Source organism: Momordica charantia (assembly GCF_013281855.1).
Source record: "Momordica charantia cultivar OHB3-1 chromosome 1 unlocalized genomic scaffold, Mcharantia_2.0 BLBB01000001.1, whole genome shotgun sequence".
NCBI lineage: Eukaryota > Viridiplantae > Streptophyta > Magnoliopsida > Cucurbitales > Cucurbitaceae > Momordica > Momordica charantia.
The window spans coordinates 20,774,612-20,793,852 of record NW_028275157.1 but is presented as its reverse complement, the minus strand read 5'-3'; the positions used below and the strand labels follow the sequence as shown (position 1 = coordinate 20,793,852).

The window sequence follows — 19,241 nt, the reverse complement described above, 5'->3', positions numbered from 1 at the left end:
TAGTTCAACGGTAAAGACATATAACTTCTGTGAGTTGAAGGTTCAAATCTTCACTACTAATAAAAAAAAAAAAAAAAAAACTATTCTCTTCTCTCTTATCTCTCTCTAAGGTTACCAGGAACCATAAAGAAACAGAGGAAAACTTGCAGTTCAGTAACCAACAACATGAAAGGAAGTGAACCATATTACCATCTCCTCGGTAAGCACTTCTGTTGTTTGACCATCATCATCTCTCAACCAGAACTGGCAGATTGGACAGGTTTTCTGGCATTCATGGAACCACCTCTTGATGCATATCTTATGAAACTCATGTAGGCAAGGAAGACGAAGAACTCGTGATTCCTCTCCCTCCATTACTTTCGACAAACACACCGAACACCATTCCCTGCCCACAGCATCATACAAGGTAGGATGTGCCAGAGCTTCACAACCTTCCTTCTTGGCCCTCTGCTTAACATGTGATTCAATAACATCCCCACAGAATAATGCATCCTTGATTCCTGGATACAGTTTGAGGACAACGAAGTTATAAAAGGAGGAGATTATCTTCCTGTACACCATGCCGTTAAAGTTGAGAAGGATATTCGGTTAAAGTTCTTTAATGGGAGATAATTTGGTCTGTGGAAGGGCGGGTAGATTGGGAAAAAAGATCCCCAAATTTCAAACACAAAGTGGTTGCACCCAAACGAGATTAATCCTCTTGACCTTTCACGTTATAAAATCAAATGCAGGGCTAAATAAAGCTCCTACCTCATGTCGCATCGATATAAACAACACTCCATGCCTCCTGACTTGATAACCAATTCATGAAGGAAACTTGATCGAGAAACACCACAATCTCATGAAAAGGAAATACCAGCCACCCTGCCCCTACGATAGAAACCAGAGAAGACAAATGACAAATTATCTGGACAAAATGGTGCTAACTTAAAAGCACAAACAAAGTTGAAGGCTTACGAGATTGTGGCACAGCACAACTTTCAGGAAAACAGCCACTAGACCCTAGCAAAAAGAAACCTTAATTTAAGCGCTTAAGTGTTCGATGCTTGATGGCCATTGAATACTCTACGTGCTTTCTTCACCACAATTGTGATTTTAATAATGATGCAAGATGAACTAGCAAATTTCTCCATCAGAGAACCAAGTACGTTCGGGCAGAAAATAAAATCAATTATAAACAAGTAATATTGATTTTGATCCACTGAATCATTGTCGTCCTCAGTATGTTCCATCTACAATGAACGCAGTGGTAATACAATTCCTACCATAATGCATGTTTATTATATTGGCATGCATCTTCACCCAAACAGAACATCTTCAGAAAGATATGTGATCAATGAACTATGGCTTCCAGGTAAGTAAAAGCTAAAGGAACAATTGCCTATAATGTGTTTATTATTCATTAATTAAGAACCCAAAAGGAACAAGGTCACTGGGACGGTATAATTCAAGGCAAAAAGGCCTCCTTCAACAGGAATATTAAGCCCTAAAGTTAAGGAGATGACATTATGGACGACAGGAAGAAATTGTAGACGACCCAACAACTATTTAAATTACACCCGGACAATTCAGCGGAAGCCCAAAAGTACAAGCCTCTCTAGATAAAGAAATCGACTATTTTTAACTTCTCAGCAGAGCAGTTCAGAGAATATTCTCTTGTTTAGTTTGACAATAACAATTTAATCGCAAGAAAACAGTACAGAAGTATGGAGGACCAGGGGTCTAATCTGACTATTTTATTGGGCATCGCCAGCAAATTTCTCGCTCTAAAGTGGACATTTATGAGCGTAAACATACAAGTTTAGTGCCATTATGTTGACATCTCTTCTCATAATTCAGCTCAAGAAACAAAAACTTGCCAAATACTGCTCATTTTTCACGATCCTCACGTTTCAATGCATCATCAGTTTCAATTATCCTTCCATCCCTAGGCACCAAGCAAGGAATTCCGCCCTTTATCTAACATAATCATAAGAAAGACGGATGAATTACAACATAAAATAGAAACAGGTATATGTCTTTTAGCCTAACTCCCACAAATGAGGGAAGAAAAAAGGGAAAGAAACCCAATGGTTCCCTTCTCCATGCTTCCAAAAATTACTAAACACTGCTTTCTGGTTCATACAGCCACTCTTACTACCTACGCTTGCAAAATTGAGAAAGATTTAATTTCACTAATCGAACCAAGAGTGTCACGATCCATGAGTAGCTAGATTAATATGACTCAAAGTCACTGTAAGCCTTCGCTATAAATGTTCCAGAAACTGAACCAGAGCGCTAACATGGAAAAAGAAATTTCTAAATGAAATCAGAAAACGGCTCAAGATGAACAAATAGACTGGAATCCAAAATCTTGCATAATTCAAGCAGATACATTCTCTTTATGTACTTACAGGGAAAGAAACACCAATCGTATCGCTAATTAGAGAATTCGACGCCTCGCAATACCTAACGGCAAAAACGCACAACCAAACAAATTATGCACGAGGAATTTGCTAGAAGGACAGAAAATTGTGGAGTACAAATCGAATGATCACCTCAGCGGTTGCTTCGTGAGCGGGCAGACCAGGATCTCAGAGAGAGTCTTGGTGAGACCAGAACCCGCATCTTTCAGAAGTGCTCCGCTTATTCTCACCATTTTTACTTCGAAGAAAGTTTTGATTCAGTTTTTCGCGGTCTGGATTTCTGCTTCAACAGGTTTAAATCCACTCCGGGGCGAACATAGGAGACTACTCGGTAGAAGGGTTCCTTTCTTTCCCCCCAAAAAAATTATTGTTAGTTTTATACTTCTATTTTAGTATTTTTTTTGGAAGACTTTTATTTAAAAAGAAAAATCAAAATAAGTTTATATATATATATATATGTAGATATTGATAATTTGAATGATTTTTTATAGCAGGATGTAGCTTATATCGACTTTTATTTTTTTTTACACAAACATAATTCATTTATTAATACTTACTTGCAAATGATATTGAAAAAGGCTGATCCCTATCAATTTTAATTTGATCCTTAACTATACATCATTTATTTCAATCAAAAGATTTCATTTTTTTTAAAATAAAGTCTTTTAATGAAAATATAACATGACATTGGGTTTAGAGTCAAATCCTTTTAATAGGAAATTTAGAGTTAAATTGAATAAATAATATACTTATCAAATGATTCTATGACTAATACTTTATTAATAATTTGATGGTTATAAAAACTCAGTCACTTATAATAAATAAATAATAAACGAATAATTTGGTTTTTATTTCTTTAGAATGAGAATGATAATTTCTTGAAAATATTAATCTTAATCATTTGAGTTACTCACTTGACTTATGTTTTAGGTGTAATAATTTAATTATATTACTTACATGTTTGGGTATTTTTATGGTTGGATTTAAACCAAATAAAAAATTTATTGACTGAATTTTGGAAGATTAGATTTATTTTTTATTTAGATGGGAATATTAATTTCACCTTCGCAAAAACTTAAACGAACAAAAGAAGAAAAGTATTTTTATTTCTTCTTCTTCTTCTTCTTCTTCTTCTTCTTCTTCTTCAGTTCTTCCCTATTGCGTCGCCGTCAAACGCCGTTTAAAATTTTTTCCCATCGCCTCCAAAGGGCAACTTTTAAACTGCAAGCCCACGACGAATATGCGTTAATGGCGGAAACTAAGTGGAAGAAGAACAAGAACAAGAATTTGGTACAAGTAAATCAATGTCGCATCGCAAATGAATGGCAAGGATTTCCACTCGACAACTCCTTCACTTCAGACACGCCACCCTCTCTCTGCCCTATAAATCCATTAGTCGATCTTCGTCTCCATTTTGCTCTTTCCCAGAACCAGATCTTAATCCCCCTAGACATAACCGAAGCTTCTCGCTTCTCCAATCATGCCAGAGCATAAGAGAATTGCTTCAAATCCATGGCCATTTGATCACCTCAGGACTTTTCAACCACCATTTTTGGGCCAATAGAGTTCTACTGCAGGCCTCGGAGTTTGGCGATATTGTTTATACTATTTTGATCTTCAGGCGTATAAAAATTCCCAATACCTTTTGTATCAATAGAGTCCTCAAGGCTTATTCTCTCAGCACAGTTCCTCAAGAGGCTGTGTTCCTGTATTTTGAATGGCTTGGTAATGGGTTTCGGCCAGACACTTACACTTTTCTGTCACTTTTTTGTGCTTGTGCGAGTGTTGGTTGTGGGGCATCTGGGCGGAAGTGCCATGGACAGGCCTTCAAGAATGGGGTTGACTGTGTGATGGTTCTGAGGAATAGTTTGATTCATATGTATGGCTGTTGTGGGGATATCGAGCTCGGTCGCAAGGTGTTCGACGAAATGTCGGCGCGGGATTTGGTATCTTGGAATTCGATTGTTACTGCCTATGCAAGGATTGGAGATTTACATACTGCCCACGACTTGTTTGATGAAATGCCTGAGAGAAATGTTGTCTCTTGGAACTTGATGATTGGTGAGTATTTGAGAGGTGGGAATCCTGGCTGTGCTATGAAGTTGTTTAGGATTATGGTGAAGATGGGAATCAGAGGGAACAGTACAACAATGGTTAATGTACTTGGTGCTTGCAGCCGATCGGCTAGGCTGAATGAAGGAAGATCGGTTCATGGTTTTATGTACCGGGCTCTGATGAAGTTTTGCATATTTATCGACACGGCGTTGATTGACTTGTATAGCAAATGCCAGAGAGTGTCGGTTGCACGTCGAGTATTTGACAGGATGCTGAATCGCAATTTGGTCACGTGGAATGCAATGGTTTTGGGGCACTGTCTTCAGGGGAATCCTGAAGATGGACTTGAGCTGTTTGAGGAAATGGCTGCCAAACTGAGAGAAAGAACTGGGGAAACAGACCATGACAAGAAGTACGGGCGAGACGAAGGTAAACGAGAAGTTTTCCCAGACCAAATTACATTTATTGGCGTTCTCTGTGCCTGTGCCCGGGCAGGACTGCTGAAAGATGCAACCAGTTATTTCGATGAGATGATTAACGTGTTTCTTGTGAGACCAAATTTTGCCCATTATTGGTGTCTGGCCAACGTTTACGTTGCAGCAGGGTTAATTCAGCAGGCTGTGGAAATACTGAGGAACATGCCTGGAGATAATGAGGACTTTTCATCAGAATCCGCCATATGGATCAACTTGCTCACTTCATGTCGCTTTGCGGGAGATGTTTCTTTGGGAGAACAGATCGCAAACTATTTGATCAACACAGAACCTAAGAACGAATCATACTATAGACTGCTTCTGAATATTTATGCTGTAGCAGGGAAATGGGAGGATGTTACTAGAGTTAAGTTGTTAATGAAAGAAAAAAGACTAGGAAGAACGCCGGGTTGTAGACTGATCGACCTAAAAGAGATTGTTCACAGATTGAAATTTGGAAATCTTCTGCAAGAAGGGATGGAGGAATCTAATACAGTTATGCTTAAACTTGCTAGTGAGGTGAGTTTATGGTCAAATATTGCTGCAGGGCAATCAGATATTGGAGTTTAGAACCATTTGCTACTAAGATAAGATGTGTAGACACACGACAGTTTACACAAAGATCCCGTTGCTTAATGTCTAAGATCCCAAGGGTTTGTTCCTGTATCACGAAAAAGATGATCCGAAGCTAGACTCGCAGATTAAGGCGATCTCCCGAACATATCTTGATAACAGCTTGCTTACAGCTACCCGACAGAACTGAACTAACAGTCCTGCAGAGTTATGCTTTTACATCATATGATAGCTGAGAAAATGCAGAAAGAGGTCTGTTTCCCCTGCTCTTCAGCTGAAAATGTTGGCTATGCCACCTTAGTTTCTTTAATACAGCCTTATGGATTTGTGGTGAAAGCTTTCTCTTCAACCTAGCAGCATGTGAAGTGAAGGTGGAGCAATAATAGTTATAACATTTATTGCTCATCTGAATTCATAGATGATTTTGTTGAGCAACTTTTCTTATCTATTTCTCAATTCAATTCTGTTTCAATTCATTTTGATTCTCTTGGAATAATGGGAACTAAAATTTTTCAACCGTCAAGCTTTCTAACTTGATTAGATGACTCTAACTCCAAATGGTGTGAGCCCCATCTTACTTCTGAAAATATTTGCCTCAGAGAGTAACCTAATTGCGGAGCCATCGGCTGCTTCTGCACAAAACTCTACAGCAGTCCGAAGAGAGGCTATTCAAGCAAGATGAATCATAAGAATGATGGTTCTCACTAACTCAATCCACATGAATCCACATGAATCAAAGGAGCAACTTCCTATTTGGATAACCAGAAAAAGGAAAGAAAATCTTTTGACTCTATTCGTGTGTTATTTATCCCCACTGTCTTGCACAATTCAGAGTCAGTCACAAGTCACAACAAGATCAAATCCTTCCTTCATTTATGAATATTTATTATACAGTCTACATGCTTTTTTCCCCTATATACTGAGAGAACTGTTCACTTTAGAGAGTATTTGTTACACTATGTACAGACTTTACAGATGAAAAGAGAAGAAAAAGAGCCAACCTTACATGGGGTTAATCAATATCAAAGAGACCTAGCAATATTTGTGTTACAACTTAAATGGAAGCACTACGTTCAAGTATTTTTATTTCCAAAGCGACTGGATTTTGTTTTCGGTTCACTTAGGATTCCATGTATTGCAAGGGTGGAGGGCTTGTTGTTATATTCTCTGGACCTGCAAGTCAAATTTTGAATCAAACATTTGGGAATGTCTTTGCAGGCATGCAGCACTTACAATTAAATTGGATTTTGATACTTGAACTTTCATATTTGTCATATTTGGTCTTCATATATTTTGAAATGATTTGTTTTTGTATATATTTTACCTAAATTTTAGGTTGTTCATATTCATACCCTACCAAACTATACTTGATACGTGTAGCTTAAAATATAAATCTACGTGGCTTTATGTAAAATTGGTCAAATGTATTATAGAAATTTAACAACAATGACTTAAAATAAACATTTACATTTATCTCAAAAAAAAAAAAAACTTTTACATAAAAATCAGAAATCAAAATAAAATATTTGAAACTGTAAAAAGCATGATATTTAAATAGGATCAATATAAGTGTAAGTAATGCGTTGTAAAAATGTAAAATGTTGGAGCAGAAAGGACATACTACAAATCCCTCGCAGCTCCACTTCTCGCCATTCTTGGACGAGGGCACAGCAGCAACACATCAAGTGAGATAAAAAATCATCAATGAGGCCTCCCTACCAAAGAAGGTGAACAAGAAACAAAAAATGTAGCTCAAAGCCTAAAACATTATGTATTAACGAATTTACGTGTAGAGACATGACTAGCAGGCAGTAGCAAATATTCGGATTCGTAACCTAAGGTAATATCTGCAGAAAAACAAGTCACAAACTATGACGACTCTCTCCCTCCTCAATACCAGAAATGTAGAAATGGAATACATATCCCTAAAAACAAACACCAAAAAGAAATCGAGCGAGAGAATTTGGAGCAAGAAGAGTTTCATAATGATTTTCATGAAGCATCCAAGTAATTTGATAATTCATCATTGGCATTTTTATGAGATAAGAGCATCTACGCTTGCAAAAGAAGCATATTGCTGCACCCGCCATCCACTCTTACATGAAAAGAAAAGGTCTTAATTTACAAGTTGGAACATGAGTTACCTTGATATTTAACATATTCCGGAGTTTTCGTCGGACACAGCAAGTGTAACAACAGCATGAGAACACCAAATAATATGCCATCAGCTCGTTGCATGCATCTGCTGAAGCTGATAATCAAAGAAAATGTAAGATTCATTTTAGCTTTGATACGTTACAATGCATGTAAGTAATTCAAGACGAAATTAAACAAAGTTATCATTGTTGGCTCATCCAAATTTCAACTTTTGAAACCAAACACCAGAGCAACTTTTAGAAACTTGAAGTTCTGGAGCTTTGAAGAGTAAATAAAATGTATTCCTTTTTTTTTTCCTTGTTCTTTCCTGCATCATATCTGACAAAGTGATATTCAACAAATTTAAAATTGACCGTGTTCATTGATCACTTACACACGTGCCTGTTGGCAGTGACGGAAGCAACCTTTGACAGTGTCCAACAAGGACAGAAAAATGTCTTTATACCTGAAATGTACAAAAATAATTTGAATGAAAATCAAAACGTATGCACATACCACGCCAATAACATTTTTCAAACGTTATTGTGCATTAGTTTGGCCAATCTACGTTTAATCAAATTAATCACTGCACAGTTCTCAAGAAAAAAAGTGAATCTCTACACAGTAGATGGAATGGAAGGAAGAAACGCACAATTTTTAAAAAAATCTTTCGCCTTTTACAATTAAAAATACTACAAAAAGAATTCAATGGCCATGTATGTTTGCGAATGCTTGGTCCCACAAGTTAACAAATGGAAATTAATGTTTGATTTACTTCAAAGTTGATGTCAGGAATGCACAGCCATAACATATAAAGGAAAAAGACTGAAAAAATGGTGAAAATTCAAAGGTCAAGGTTACATTTTGCAGTTATAGATGAAAGTGATTCAATATAAGATAATATGACATTTCAGGAAATTGTAGCAGGATAAAGGAGAATAATTTTAGTTTGTAGATCTTTTGAAGCATGTATATGAGACCCGAATTTATTGTCGCTTGAATGACAAACTATAACCAGTCAATAATAAAATAAAGGACACTCTGCAGTGAGATGGACGTACAAAGATAAGGTTGTGAACAACAACCAAGCAAATCAGCATGCCATTTTTCATGTTGACAATTGCTGGATAGCAGATCGTGTCTTGATAAAACTGATGAGACCTGTCTGAAAGAAAAAAAAAAATGGAACAGAATCCACCATATGGCAGACTTCAAGAAATTCAATATGTTAAGAATAAACGACATCAGAGTCAAATTCTGCTTGCAGACATTACTTATATTAGTTAAATAACTTATCAAGACATTCTAGGCCTGATGGAAATGGAAGGGTTTAGAACTTTTAAAACAGATATCACATATGAGTTAGCCACCGGACAGGGGACTTGGCCCTTGAGGGTTTTAAACGATACAACCTAAATTTGGTAAAAACAACCCAAACTATGTAACTTTATACAAGTTAGAAGATAGAATATCATCTGTGACTTCCTCAGGCTTTCAGTAAGGGTGTGTGGTTTCAACTTTCAAGTAGTAAATTGGAATAAATAGTAAAAACTTTCCATAGACATGCCCAAAAATGCAGAAAGAAAGGACCAAAACAATAAACAAGCCTACCTTGCCGTACTGGCATCTCTATTCTTGTGAAAACTTTCATCATAAGCATGAGTAGTTTCACCATTGGCATCAGAATAATGATATTCAAGTTGTGTCGGAATGCCTTTCTGTAAATCTTTTTCTACAAAATAATTAGCAGACAAGGCTTCTGTGATATCAAATAAACGTTCAATTATTTGACATTGGCCAACGTCCATATTAGATTGAGATATTTGCAACTCAATCTGAAGTTTTTCATTTTCCATTTGAAGCGCATCATGTAGGCCCAAGTTTGGGTAGGAACGAGAAAGAGTTTTTTCCAATATGGTAGCATCGTTTTTGGTAGAGTCAGGTTTGAGGATCACATCCTGGATCCTTCTGTCATCGTCCTCAAATATATACTCACATTGATGCTTTTCAATATCATCAAGCCTCTCCTGAGAAGAAAAACAGAGAAAAAAGCACAAGCATTAAATTACTAGGCATCATTTTCATTCTTGCATTCAAAATGAAGATAGAAATGATTCATATTAAGAACGACATTAAAATAAATTTCGTTCATTTTGATACTAAAATGGGTTTCCATAATCCAGTAACCAGTTATGTAGTAGAAAAGTATCCATAACAATAACAATAACCAAGTAAGAGAACGGATATGCAAATTCAGACAAAACAGCGGAAGTTTTGAAAAACTGACGATCACAAAGCAAAAATACAGTAAAAGGAAATGAATTATTACTCTGACTCGAGCATTGTCCACCAGATTAATCAGAGGGACCAGCCGCAGATATCTATCGATTTCACTTTGAGCCTTCCTAAATTGGTAAACAACGTTCCATCCCATAGCCAGCAAATAGAGATAGCTACGATCCTGGCAGCTATTGATCAAAATGTATGATCTTCTTAAAGCATCCTCTAGCTGCTCGAGAGGCTCTCGAGTCTCTGGATATTTCTTCAGCTCTGATATCTTGAGTTGATCCAGTAAGTTCCCGATCAACTTGAGATGCTGTGCAAATTGCTTGCAGTTCTTCTTGTGCATCCTGGCGGTGTTTGCTGCTCTTACAATCATTGAAATCAGCTGAACTGCATTGATACCTGTCAGCTGAGCCACACCCGCAACGTCCCCAAGACTGTCCCACGAAGACATACTTAACCAGTCTAAATGTTCTTAGAAACACCACTGCCCATGACCCCCCAGAATTTCCAAATTGCTGACCAATAACGTAACCAAATTCAAATTTTCTTTTCCTAATCAGCAAAAGTTGGACTCTGGGAATCTTTTAGGGACAATCTCTTGACTATAGCAGAAAAGTAAGCAATCTTAATTCCGATTGCCAGTTCTATATGAAATCATTGGCATTAATAAATGTCTTCAATGAATATGGATTACTGCGCTTGATTGTTAGACATAAGCATTGCAATGAAAACTACCCCACAAGATCATCTTAGAAGTTCAAACCTCCAGCACGCAGTTTACGGCTGCACACGAAATTATCCGAATAATTTCAAGTGGAATTTCAAAGAAGAAAAAAAAATATATGACCATGTATACAAATTTTTCGAAAAGAAAGAGAATACAGTTCGTCTCGTACTTCTACACACCGACCTTCTTAGCATAACAATAACGATGACGATAACATAACTTGAACTTCAACTGAACTTGAAATTGCATTCGAAGCATAATATGCAGAACAATAAGCACGAAGCAACATGCTGAAAATAAAAAACTCAACTAATTCACAGAAAGCCGAATGGTTTCTGCACTGAAGAGGCAACAAAGCTATGGTTACTCACAGTGACAAAAATAATTTAGCACTATCGTTTCTTCTGGTATTTCTATAGGAATTCGGAAAATTCAGAGCAGAGACCTCTGAATCATGCTGATCACCGTTTGAAGTCTACTTCCTCCGCAATCTGCAATCCGCACTCACGGTTTTCCCAGGACGAATGTGATTTTTGCTGCGCTTTTTTGCAGAACCGCTCTCCCCACACGCACGCCATGCGAGTTATGGAAGCAACTATCTTGGTGCGTAACCAGCGGAAAAGCCCTTCGTTTATTTCAAATTGCGACATTGCCATTCCCGCGAAATACACATTTATTTATTCTTTACATAAATCGCACGTATTATTTAATTGTAAACTAAATCTTTTTTCTTTTCAAAAAAGAAAAAGAACTGTAATTATATATTTGCATATAACACTTTTAAAATATTAATTATACAGTTAAAATGCACTTGCATTAAATCAACAATTTAATTTTTCAAGTTTAGTTTTGTAAGATTTAATATACTTTTAAATTTGTAATAATAATTGAACTTCTTAATTTTAATATGTAGATTAAAATTTATAATCATTTAATCCATAAATTTTAGACTATAGTTTAAATGTTTAGAAGAAGAAATTGAAGTATTTCTGCTGGGCCATCATCAGTGTACTTGAATAATTGGAATTTGAATATTCTAAAAAGAATTGAATTAGAATTAATATATCGGCAAAGCTCAAAACGACGTAGCAACGTCCTTTCTGGTATGGGATTCGTGACCTTTCAACCCAGCTTTGGTCATTTAATTTGGTTTTTGCTTGCCTTTGAACTGACAAAGCATTTTAGAAACCCTTCACCAAAAAGCAACGTTATCCTTGACCATAATTATTAAGTAATACCCTCAAACTTTTGCAAAAATTCAACTTCCAACCAACAATTTATTTTTCTCTTATCAATTTTCTTTTCTAAAAGAAGAAAAAAGATTAAAAAAAAAGTTTGAGGCAGCTTAAAGACTCCTCTATGTTCTACCTCCACGTTTCAGATGCTGTTTCGCTTTCAGTCTTTTCAGATCGGACTGTCTTCAAGACTTGCTAAATCATAATTTTGTTTACGTCCTTAAAGTTAAAAATGACTACTTTTTCGATCTATATTTTCATTAGATTAATGATTAAGTTTTTAAATTTAGTTTATAACAATTTAATCTTTATATTTTTAAAATTGTAACAATTTAACCTATGAACTTTTGTATATGACAATTTAATGTTTATAGTTTAAAATTTGTAACGATTTAGTCTAGTCCTATCATGAAAAATATTGTTGAAGTTTAATGGAATTTCTTATATAGGTAGATCATGACCAAATGTACTTATAAACTCTAAAAGGACTAAATAATTACATAATAAAAACCGACACTTAATTTTGATGAGATTTTTCATAATATGGACTAAATTATTGCAAAAATATAAATACATGGATTAAATTATTACTGACTTGAAGTATAAAGACTAAACTACTACGGATTAAAGTTCAATAACTAAATCATTATTTAAATGAAAGTTGCGTGATCAAGAGTAATTTTCAACTGTTTTGTTATTAAAATTTATAATTTTTCAATTAAAATTTTGTTGTTGGTAAGCTTTAAAAATATAATTGTGATGAAATTTGAATATAGTTTTTAAAAAAAAAAAATTTAAAAAATAGGTGGGTCATTTTCGGGATATTAAAAGAGGTAGTTTTTTGTAAAGATCAGATGAAACGAGGAAAATGTTAAAACTATTAAAGATGAAATTATTTATTTAGACATTTAAAAGTAGGAAATAATTTAGGCTTTTTAATTAGAGGGAAAGTAGCCCACAATTAGCACAAATTTAGCCTTATAGGTCTGGGCCCTGCCCCAAACAAAAATTAAAAACTTGTTTCCAAATATTTATATATCTTGAATTAAAAAAAAAAAAGAAAAGAAAAAAAAAAGAGAAATCAATTTTCACGTGATATTTAACTCTTTTTCTTCTAATATATGGCTAAAGAGGAGCCAGTCAATACACCTTTTGGATGTGGTAACAATAATTTCCTTTTTATTTCTTTACCATCAGAATTGGAGAAAATGTCAAAAGTAAAGTTTACAGTAGATACACTAATACAAGGAGAAAATTTAAAAATTATACAAGATAAATTTAAAAAAATTAATCATGTGACAGATCGATATCAAAATAGAAGTATATATTATTGAATAATTTATGGGTCAAAATAATTAGCGAACAGTGTTTAAAATGTGAGTGGTGAGAATTTTGTAGGTCTTTTGGGAAGGGTGGTAACTATCCCAGAAGATGTAATTATCGGCGTCGGGGCAGCTGTTTAATTTTGTCAAAGGGTTACACAGAATGCTGACCTCTATATTTCCTGTGCCACAGCACCCTTTTTCCACTTCCTCAAAACCTGAATCATAATTTACACTCGTCACAGCCCATAAGGTCATAAATTAAATATATATTCATTTATAAATTTCAAATATTTCATACATATACTTCAACTTATTGTTATTTTTATCTCTATTTACAAAATTGTAACACATTTTTTTTTTCAATGAAAACCCTTTAATATAAGTTTATGACTACATTATAAGAAATTTAGTTGGGTGAGTATCATGCTAAATTTTTATCAAAATAAATGAAAAAATAAAAATAAAAGAATTGCAAAGTACATGGACAAAAATAAAATTATAAATTAAAATGAACAAGAGTTAAAATGTATGAAGATCAAATTTGACATTTTCAAAATACATAAATGAAAATAAACCAAAACCAATGTATAGTACACGAGGCATACATGTTTCTTTTCCAAATTTAAGTTACATTTTTTGTTAGTACAAACATGTGGGGTGGAGGTTCGAACTAGATAGGTACCTTAATTACTTAAGCTATGTTCGATTTGGTTTTAGCTCAGTTACTTATGATTAATAAAATAAATAAATATATATTAATAAATATATATATATTGGAATACAAAGGACTACTTTTTTTTGAAAAATATAAAGGACTAAAAATAAGACTTGAAAAACAAATTTAGTAAACGAAATGAAGGAAGAGTTACCATATTGGTCAGGTTTTTGAATGAGCGCAAGTAACGGATTGTAGATGTCGAGATAAACAAATTTAGCATCTGAATACTTATTTCCCATCGACGTTATCAACGAAGATAGCTTCGAATTGAAAACCAGTGCCGCTTTGTTGGCGGCCTCAGAGCAGCCTCGAGCAACGCCGCCGCCTAGGGTTCTCTGTGACGGAACGCAACCGATCGCCGGCAAACTGAGGACTCCGATCCGTCTTCCTCCGAGCGCGTATAGCTGCTGCAAGAAACCGGAAGCCGATCCGAGCATCAGATCGGTGTACGCCGCGACGTCGTAATGGAGTCGCCGGAACGGAGTGATGAAGTAGGTGTTGGCGATGTCGTCGCTGCCGGAGCATACTATGATTACGCTTTTGGACAGGATGGGGGCCGCTCTTTCTTCTCCGACGGCGGATTTTATCTTCTTTATGTATTCTTTGAACATCTCCAGTTGATCGTTTAGCGACAAGACCGACTGGTTTTGGTATCTTGTTAGCAAATTAAAATTTTATTGACGAAAAATAAAATATTAGTTCTATTTATTATTTTTGTGTACTGTTTTTACTTTTTAATAGATGAATAGAGGCTTTTTTTTTTTTAATTTAACAAAAAAAAAGTATAATAAAAATAAATCTAATATTTCATTTTAGTCCAAATATCCTAGAGAACAAATTCTCGTTCCCATTTATGTCATTGGGAAAAATCCTCCGGCCGTCGTAATGAAAAAAGTGACACACCTCTACCTTTATAACAAAAATGATTTTGATCGCTACTTCTAAATGAGATTTTAAAAGTAATTGTACTTAAACCATTTTAAAGATATTAATAAATACTTCTTTAGATATTTTACAAATTAGTTAGCTATACAAATCAAAATTAAATGGAAAAAGATAACTTGGGTCTTCAAGTGGTGTTTTTTTTCTCACTTATAACATAATATTTAAAAAAAAACAAAAAATACTCATTTGCGAAACCGTACTAAATCATATTATATAGCGTAGGAGAAAGGTTGTAAGCACAGTTATCTCTAATCTCAAAATGTACCGATCATGCGATTTTACTCAATTTTATCATTGTTTTTAATTTGAGTATAGTTTGACTAGCTTAGTTTAGACATTTACCGGTACATTTCTTCAATAATCTAAAGTATTTATACTCCATGGTTTATAAACTCAAATCTTCTAGTAATTTTTTTAAAATTAATACTATAATACTTACCGTCTAACCAACTTTTCCTACTTACCACGACTCAAGATTTGACACACAACTATTATTAATATATTTATTTCTTTTTTGAAAAAACAATACATCTCTTATAGAAAATACTTCGACGACTCTAACTGATAAGGACATATATATCTTTATATTTTGACCACCGTTCACGTCTGACAATCCATTATTAAAAAAATTCTCTATTTTTACCTTCTCTGATCCGTTGTCAAATATTTATAGATAATTAACCTAGGATAAATCCTTATCGCCAAGAACGTTAAGTATTTTGCATTCTCTCCCCCCATTAGCAAGAAAATTCAGCTGACATTTAGAAGGTGAATATTATTTAAATATATCTATATATATATATATACTTGGGTACTTATTAGTTCGTGTCCATTTTTGCTGACCGCAAGTGGATAAACTCATAAATTATGTAGTTTAAAAGAAATAAAAACATGGTTTGTTGATATATGGGGTCATTTGTGTAGATATTTTTGTTATATAGATACCGTTATCTTTGCCGTGAGAGGGTCATATCCCGAAGCTCCGGACGCAAAACTAACGCCGGTGAGAAGCTCCTCCGTCGTCAAACTCGGATCAAGATACGCCGGCAACAGCTCCTTCACACCCAACTCTTCCGCTGCCACATTTTCAACACCAAAATACAGTTAAAAAAAAGGATCAACAAGGAAAAGTAACCAATAAATTATTAATTTTAAATCATCCCCAGCTAAAATTTAAAATTTGATGTTTTAACGATAAGATACGAAAAATAAAATGCCGGGCTGACCTATAAAATCGGAAGGAATTTTGCCGTTGCTAAACCTGCCGGTCGGCGATCCGCCGTTGAAGTCCCGTCCATAAGGTGGAAAATCGCATTTAACCAACGTTTTGATGTAGTTATTATTTCCTGGATCCATGATTGAATCTCCGAACACGATGAGCGCCGGAATCTTTTCATTTGCCGGTAGGAGAGAATCAGCGGCGGAGCCCTTCAGGCAAAAACCCAAAAAAATAATACATAAAATCTCCAAGTAATCGGGAAACTTCTTCTGGAGTTTCCGGCGGAGCATAATTCTGTTCAAAATAAATTAACAGGATTTATATACTTTTTTTAAAAAAAAGAACTCGTTGTATAAATAATAGAGGAACTCGGAGCTTCTGCGTTTATATAATGGTGTGGTTTGATTTTTTTCCATGGTTGGCCGTATGACGTGTTTCATTATCATTGGTTAGATCGATTGACATCTTTCTAAAACAAATAATACTCCACTTCTTAAACTTATTTCGCCACCATTAAATAATTGACAATTAATAAACGAGGCACAATCAATTAAATATCTTCATTTTAAAGGCTCTTCTTTTCTTTTTACTTTCATCTCAAGTTTGATATTATAGATTAACAAAAACTACCCTTTAATAGTCTCCCTTTATGATATGTGTTTGAAAAATAAACATGAAAGAATAATCACAAATATATATTTTTTGTTTCCTTTAATCAAACACGTCTTTTGTTTTTTGTTTTCCTCTTTTTGACAGACGTCTTTTGTTCTATTCATTTTAACAAAACACATTGAAACTATTAACAAAAACTACCCTTCAATTTAAAAACCTCGTTTATGTACCCTTTAATCTAAAAGCCTCCTTTCCAGAGATGTGTTTGAAAAATAAACGTGCAAGGAATAATCACAAATACTTTAAAATACTATAAAGTTTTTTTGTTTTTGGAAATTTAAGATTTATAATGATATTGTTCTAAAATAAGTATAATTCTTAATAAGTTTCACAATTAAAAATACATCGAACTCAAAGTTCCTTTGTTTCTATTCGTACTTTTTTTTCTTTTGAAAAGAAGAAAACAACTATCATTGGTTGATGAAAATCAGAGAAATTTGGTGAAATATTTCGTGATGTGTGGAAAAAAATATTTGGCCAAACTAAGTGTACGCTAATCTAACTTATACCTATATCGTTTTAATTTCCTTTCCAAATTATAGGCAATGGTGTATTACTATTTTTAACAGTAAACGATGTCATTCAAATTATATTTCTTGCATATGTATGGTTATGGAGAGAAGTGCACATACCCCAGATATAGAAGGTCATAAAAGGCAAAGAGCCATCGACTTCTGAGTAATAAAAAAAAATATTAAACGATGCTTTATTTTGTAAGGTTTCATATGTCTATTTATTTTATATTTAAAGAGTTAGAAAGTTCTAGTTTTTATTTCAAAGATTAGGAGGCTTAGGGATAAAATCATAAATCGGAGATTAATTTTAGCCCACAAAAAGTGCTGTTTGGATCAGAAAATGTGATGAGAATAGCAAACTTTGCTTTATCTGATTTTTTTAGGGGAAATTACTTTATCTCATTAAATTAATTAATATCGTAATTAGTAATGAAGTTGATTTCATTGTTTGTCAAAAATTTGAATGAGAGATTGACTTACATAAAATTAGTTAATTAAAAAGCGGAAAATACTTTTATCAAAAAAGAAAAAAAAAGGCGGAAAATTAATTTTTGTAGCGAGGATTTTGAAAATATATGGGTAGTAACATTAACAGTTATTCACCAGAAATCAGAAACTTAACAACACTCCAGTAAATTTTAATTTAAAGTTTAGAAATGAGACAGCTAAATTAGAAGGTTAAAATCAGATTTAATTACTACATTTACAAATCTCCTCCGGAATATATGGTGTTTACCTTTGCAAAAAAAAAGGAATATAGGTGTAGTATTAGATATTAGTTCAATCACTCTTTCTTTTTTTTTTTTTTTTTTAAATAGAACAATAAAATTGGGGATTTGAACCGTTGATTAAAGGTTATATTTTATTAGTTTTTTCAAATTTATTAGTTTATCAATTAGCATTTAGAATTTAATAGGTAATTTCTATTATTCAAGACTACAAATAAGCACTTTTAAATTGTATTTGGAAGCTTTTGTAGGAATGTTATACAAAATATCGATGTCCGACCTAGTCGATTTAGACGTCAAATCGACGCTGACCAACTGCTGATCACCCGTAAATATCTTCATTTTTTATGAAGAGGTTTCTTCATTCTTAAAACTGATTTAATTCATTTTAACATAGCATAGAGATCCGTTTTTTTCTTTTAAAATATATTAGCTATTTCGTTAAATAAACTTAAAAAGAAAAAATCAACCATAGTTCCAAAACTTTTAATTCATATTTATCTGATTCCTCATATTTTAAATTATTTGATATTTGTGACCAATTAAAAATGAGATAAGTACACATAACCACATAATTAAAAAGTGAGGGTTGTGAGCATTAAAAGCAAGCCAAGCCCTACCAAATACCAATATGATATATATGGCCAAAGGCCTAAAAGCTAAGGTTTGGAGTCACAAGAGCGAAAAGGACATAAATTAAAAGGGCCGGCAACGCGTCTACTAACCACCAACTAACCCCAACACATCCTAAATCCTACCCCTCATTCTGGCATTCATTTTAGACTTGTGTATTTTTCAAAAAATATTTTTAATATTTGTGTAGTAATTTTGAAAATGACAAGATCAATCCTCGTTTAGTAATCTTCTTATTTATTATTTCTTGTTTATGATTTTATGTTTCTAAAATTGTATAAAAAATTTCAACAAAAAAAATTGTTTTTATTTATTGTTTCTAGTTTGAGCAAAATCAATTATGTTTTTATTTATTAAAAAAGAGTGGAACAAAAAACAAGAACGTTACCAAACGAGTCTAAATTTCTTGTTTTTTTTTGTTCTCGTTTCCCGTATTTCCAAAACATAAATAACAATATTATTTTATTATTCTTGACTTATAAAATACATCATAAATATTAAAAAATATATATAACTTAAAAGGTTAATTTTCATATTTAACTTTTAGCTTTTTAATTTAATAATTCAGAGAGCAAAAACAATAAATAATTATCAAA

General features: G+C 33.7%; 5 protein-coding genes across 11 annotated transcripts; 1 reads left to right on the top strand and 4 right to left on the bottom strand.

Annotated features, from left to right (window-relative positions):
- Positions 1–150: 150 nt before the first annotated feature.
- Positions 151–561, bottom strand: LOC111005465 (uncharacterized). The gene has a single exon (XM_022276968.1). The coding sequence runs from the start codon at positions 559–561 to the stop codon at positions 151–153; it is 411 nt and encodes a 136-aa protein (XP_022132660.1).
- On the bottom strand, positions 361–2,780 carry LOC111005251 (Trm112p-like protein). Of its 3 annotated transcripts, none has more exons than XM_022276685.2 (5): positions 2,538–2,780; positions 2,394–2,448; positions 958–1,002; positions 751–870; positions 361–500 (listed from the first exon to the last, which is right to left on the bottom strand). In XM_022276685.2, the coding sequence occupies exons 1-4, from the start codon at positions 2,636–2,638 to the stop codon at positions 805–807; spliced, it is 267 nt and encodes an 88-aa protein (XP_022132377.1). In that variant the 5' UTR covers positions 2,639–2,780; the 3' UTR covers positions 361–500; positions 751–804. The 3 variants fall into 3 exon arrangements, with proteins under 3 accessions (XP_022132377.1, XP_087977190.1, XP_022132378.1); XM_088121064.1 differs by having other exon boundaries at positions 751–864; XM_022276686.2 differs by lacking the exons at positions 361–500; positions 751–870; positions 958–1,002 and adding an exon at positions 1,378–1,959 and having other exon boundaries at positions 2,538–2,778.
- A 712-nt stretch (positions 2,781–3,492) lies between these two features.
- Positions 3,493–6,526, top strand: LOC111005621 (Pentatricopeptide repeat (PPR) superfamily protein). The gene is made up of 2 exons (XM_088119281.1): positions 3,493–5,758; positions 6,106–6,526. Exon 1 carries the CDS (start codon positions 3,728–3,730, stop codon positions 5,501–5,503), a length of 1,776 nt encoding a protein of 591 aa, XP_087975407.1. The 5' UTR covers positions 3,493–3,727; the 3' UTR covers positions 5,504–5,758; positions 6,106–6,526.
- Positions 6,352–12,346, bottom strand: LOC111005622 (protein MID1-COMPLEMENTING ACTIVITY 1). 5 transcript variants are annotated; one of them, XM_088119287.1, is made up of 9 exons: positions 11,027–11,525; positions 10,839–10,945; positions 9,972–10,711; positions 9,254–9,669; positions 8,704–8,807; positions 8,037–8,108; positions 7,651–7,757; positions 7,128–7,221; positions 6,352–6,679 (listed from the first exon to the last, which is right to left on the bottom strand). In XM_088119287.1, exons 3-9 carry the CDS (start codon positions 10,377–10,379, stop codon positions 6,627–6,629), a joined length of 1,254 nt encoding a protein of 417 aa, XP_087975413.1. In that variant the 5' UTR covers positions 10,380–10,711; positions 10,839–10,945; positions 11,027–11,525; the 3' UTR covers positions 6,352–6,626. The 5 variants fall into 5 exon arrangements, 4 of the variants coding, with proteins under 4 accessions (XP_087975413.1, XP_022132892.2, XP_022132894.2 ...); XM_022277200.2 differs by lacking the exon at positions 10,839–10,945; XM_022277202.2 differs by lacking the exon at positions 10,839–10,945 and having other exon boundaries at positions 11,101–11,525.
- An 853-nt stretch (positions 12,347–13,199) lies between these two features.
- LOC111005339 (GDSL esterase/lipase EXL3) lies at positions 13,200–16,446 on the bottom strand. The gene is made up of 4 exons (XM_022276806.2): positions 16,105–16,446; positions 15,824–15,954; positions 14,085–14,574; positions 13,200–13,430 (listed from the first exon to the last, which is right to left on the bottom strand). The coding sequence occupies exons 1-4, from the start codon at positions 16,385–16,387 to the stop codon at positions 13,246–13,248; spliced, it is 1,089 nt and encodes a 362-aa protein (XP_022132498.1). The 5' UTR covers positions 16,388–16,446; the 3' UTR covers positions 13,200–13,245.
- Positions 16,447–19,241: the final 2,795 nt, after the last annotated feature.

Bases quoted from the DNA above. Each gene is read 5' to 3' on its own strand.
- LOC111005465 (XM_022276968.1), bottom strand. From the start codon at position 561: ATGGTGTACAGGAAGATAATCTCCTCCTTTTATAACTTCGTTGTCCTC.
- LOC111005251 (XM_022276685.2), bottom strand. From the start codon at position 2,638: ATGGTGAGAATAAGCGGAGCACTTCTGAAAGATGCGGGTTCTGGTCTC. The intron at 1,003-2,393 runs GTAAGTACATAA...TCTTTTTGCTAG, and splicing joins CGATTGGTGTTTCTTTCCCT to GGTCTAGTGGCTGTTTTCCT. The intron at 871-957 runs GTAAGCCTTCAA...TTTCTATCGTAG, and splicing joins TTGTGCTGTGCCACAATCTC to GGGCAGGGTGGCTGGTATTT.
- LOC111005621 (XM_088119281.1), top strand. From the start codon at position 3,728: ATGGCAAGGATTTCCACTCGACAACTCCTTCACTTCAGACACGCCACC.
- LOC111005622 (XM_088119282.1), bottom strand. From the start codon at position 10,379: ATGTCTTCGTGGGACAGTCTTGGGGACGTTGCGGGTGTGGCTCAGCTG. The intron at 8,808-9,253 runs GTAGGCTTGTTT...TTTTTCTTTCAG, and splicing joins AGAGATGCCAGTACGGCAAG to ACAGGTCTCATCAGTTTTAT. The intron at 7,222-7,650 runs GTAACTCATGTT...CTTCTTTGGTAG, and splicing joins GGAATATGTTAAATATCAAG to GGAGGCCTCATTGATGATTT.
- LOC111005339 (XM_022276806.2), bottom strand. From the start codon at position 16,387: ATGCTCCGCCGGAAACTCCAGAAGAAGTTTCCCGATTACTTGGAGATT. The intron at 14,575-15,823 runs GTATCTATATAA...TACCAAAACCAG, and splicing joins CTCTCACGGCAAAGATAACG to TCGGTCTTGTCGCTAAACGA. The intron at 13,431-14,084 runs GTAACTCTTCCT...ATTATGATTCAG, and splicing joins TCAAAAACCTGACCAATATG to GTTTTGAGGAAGTGGAAAAA.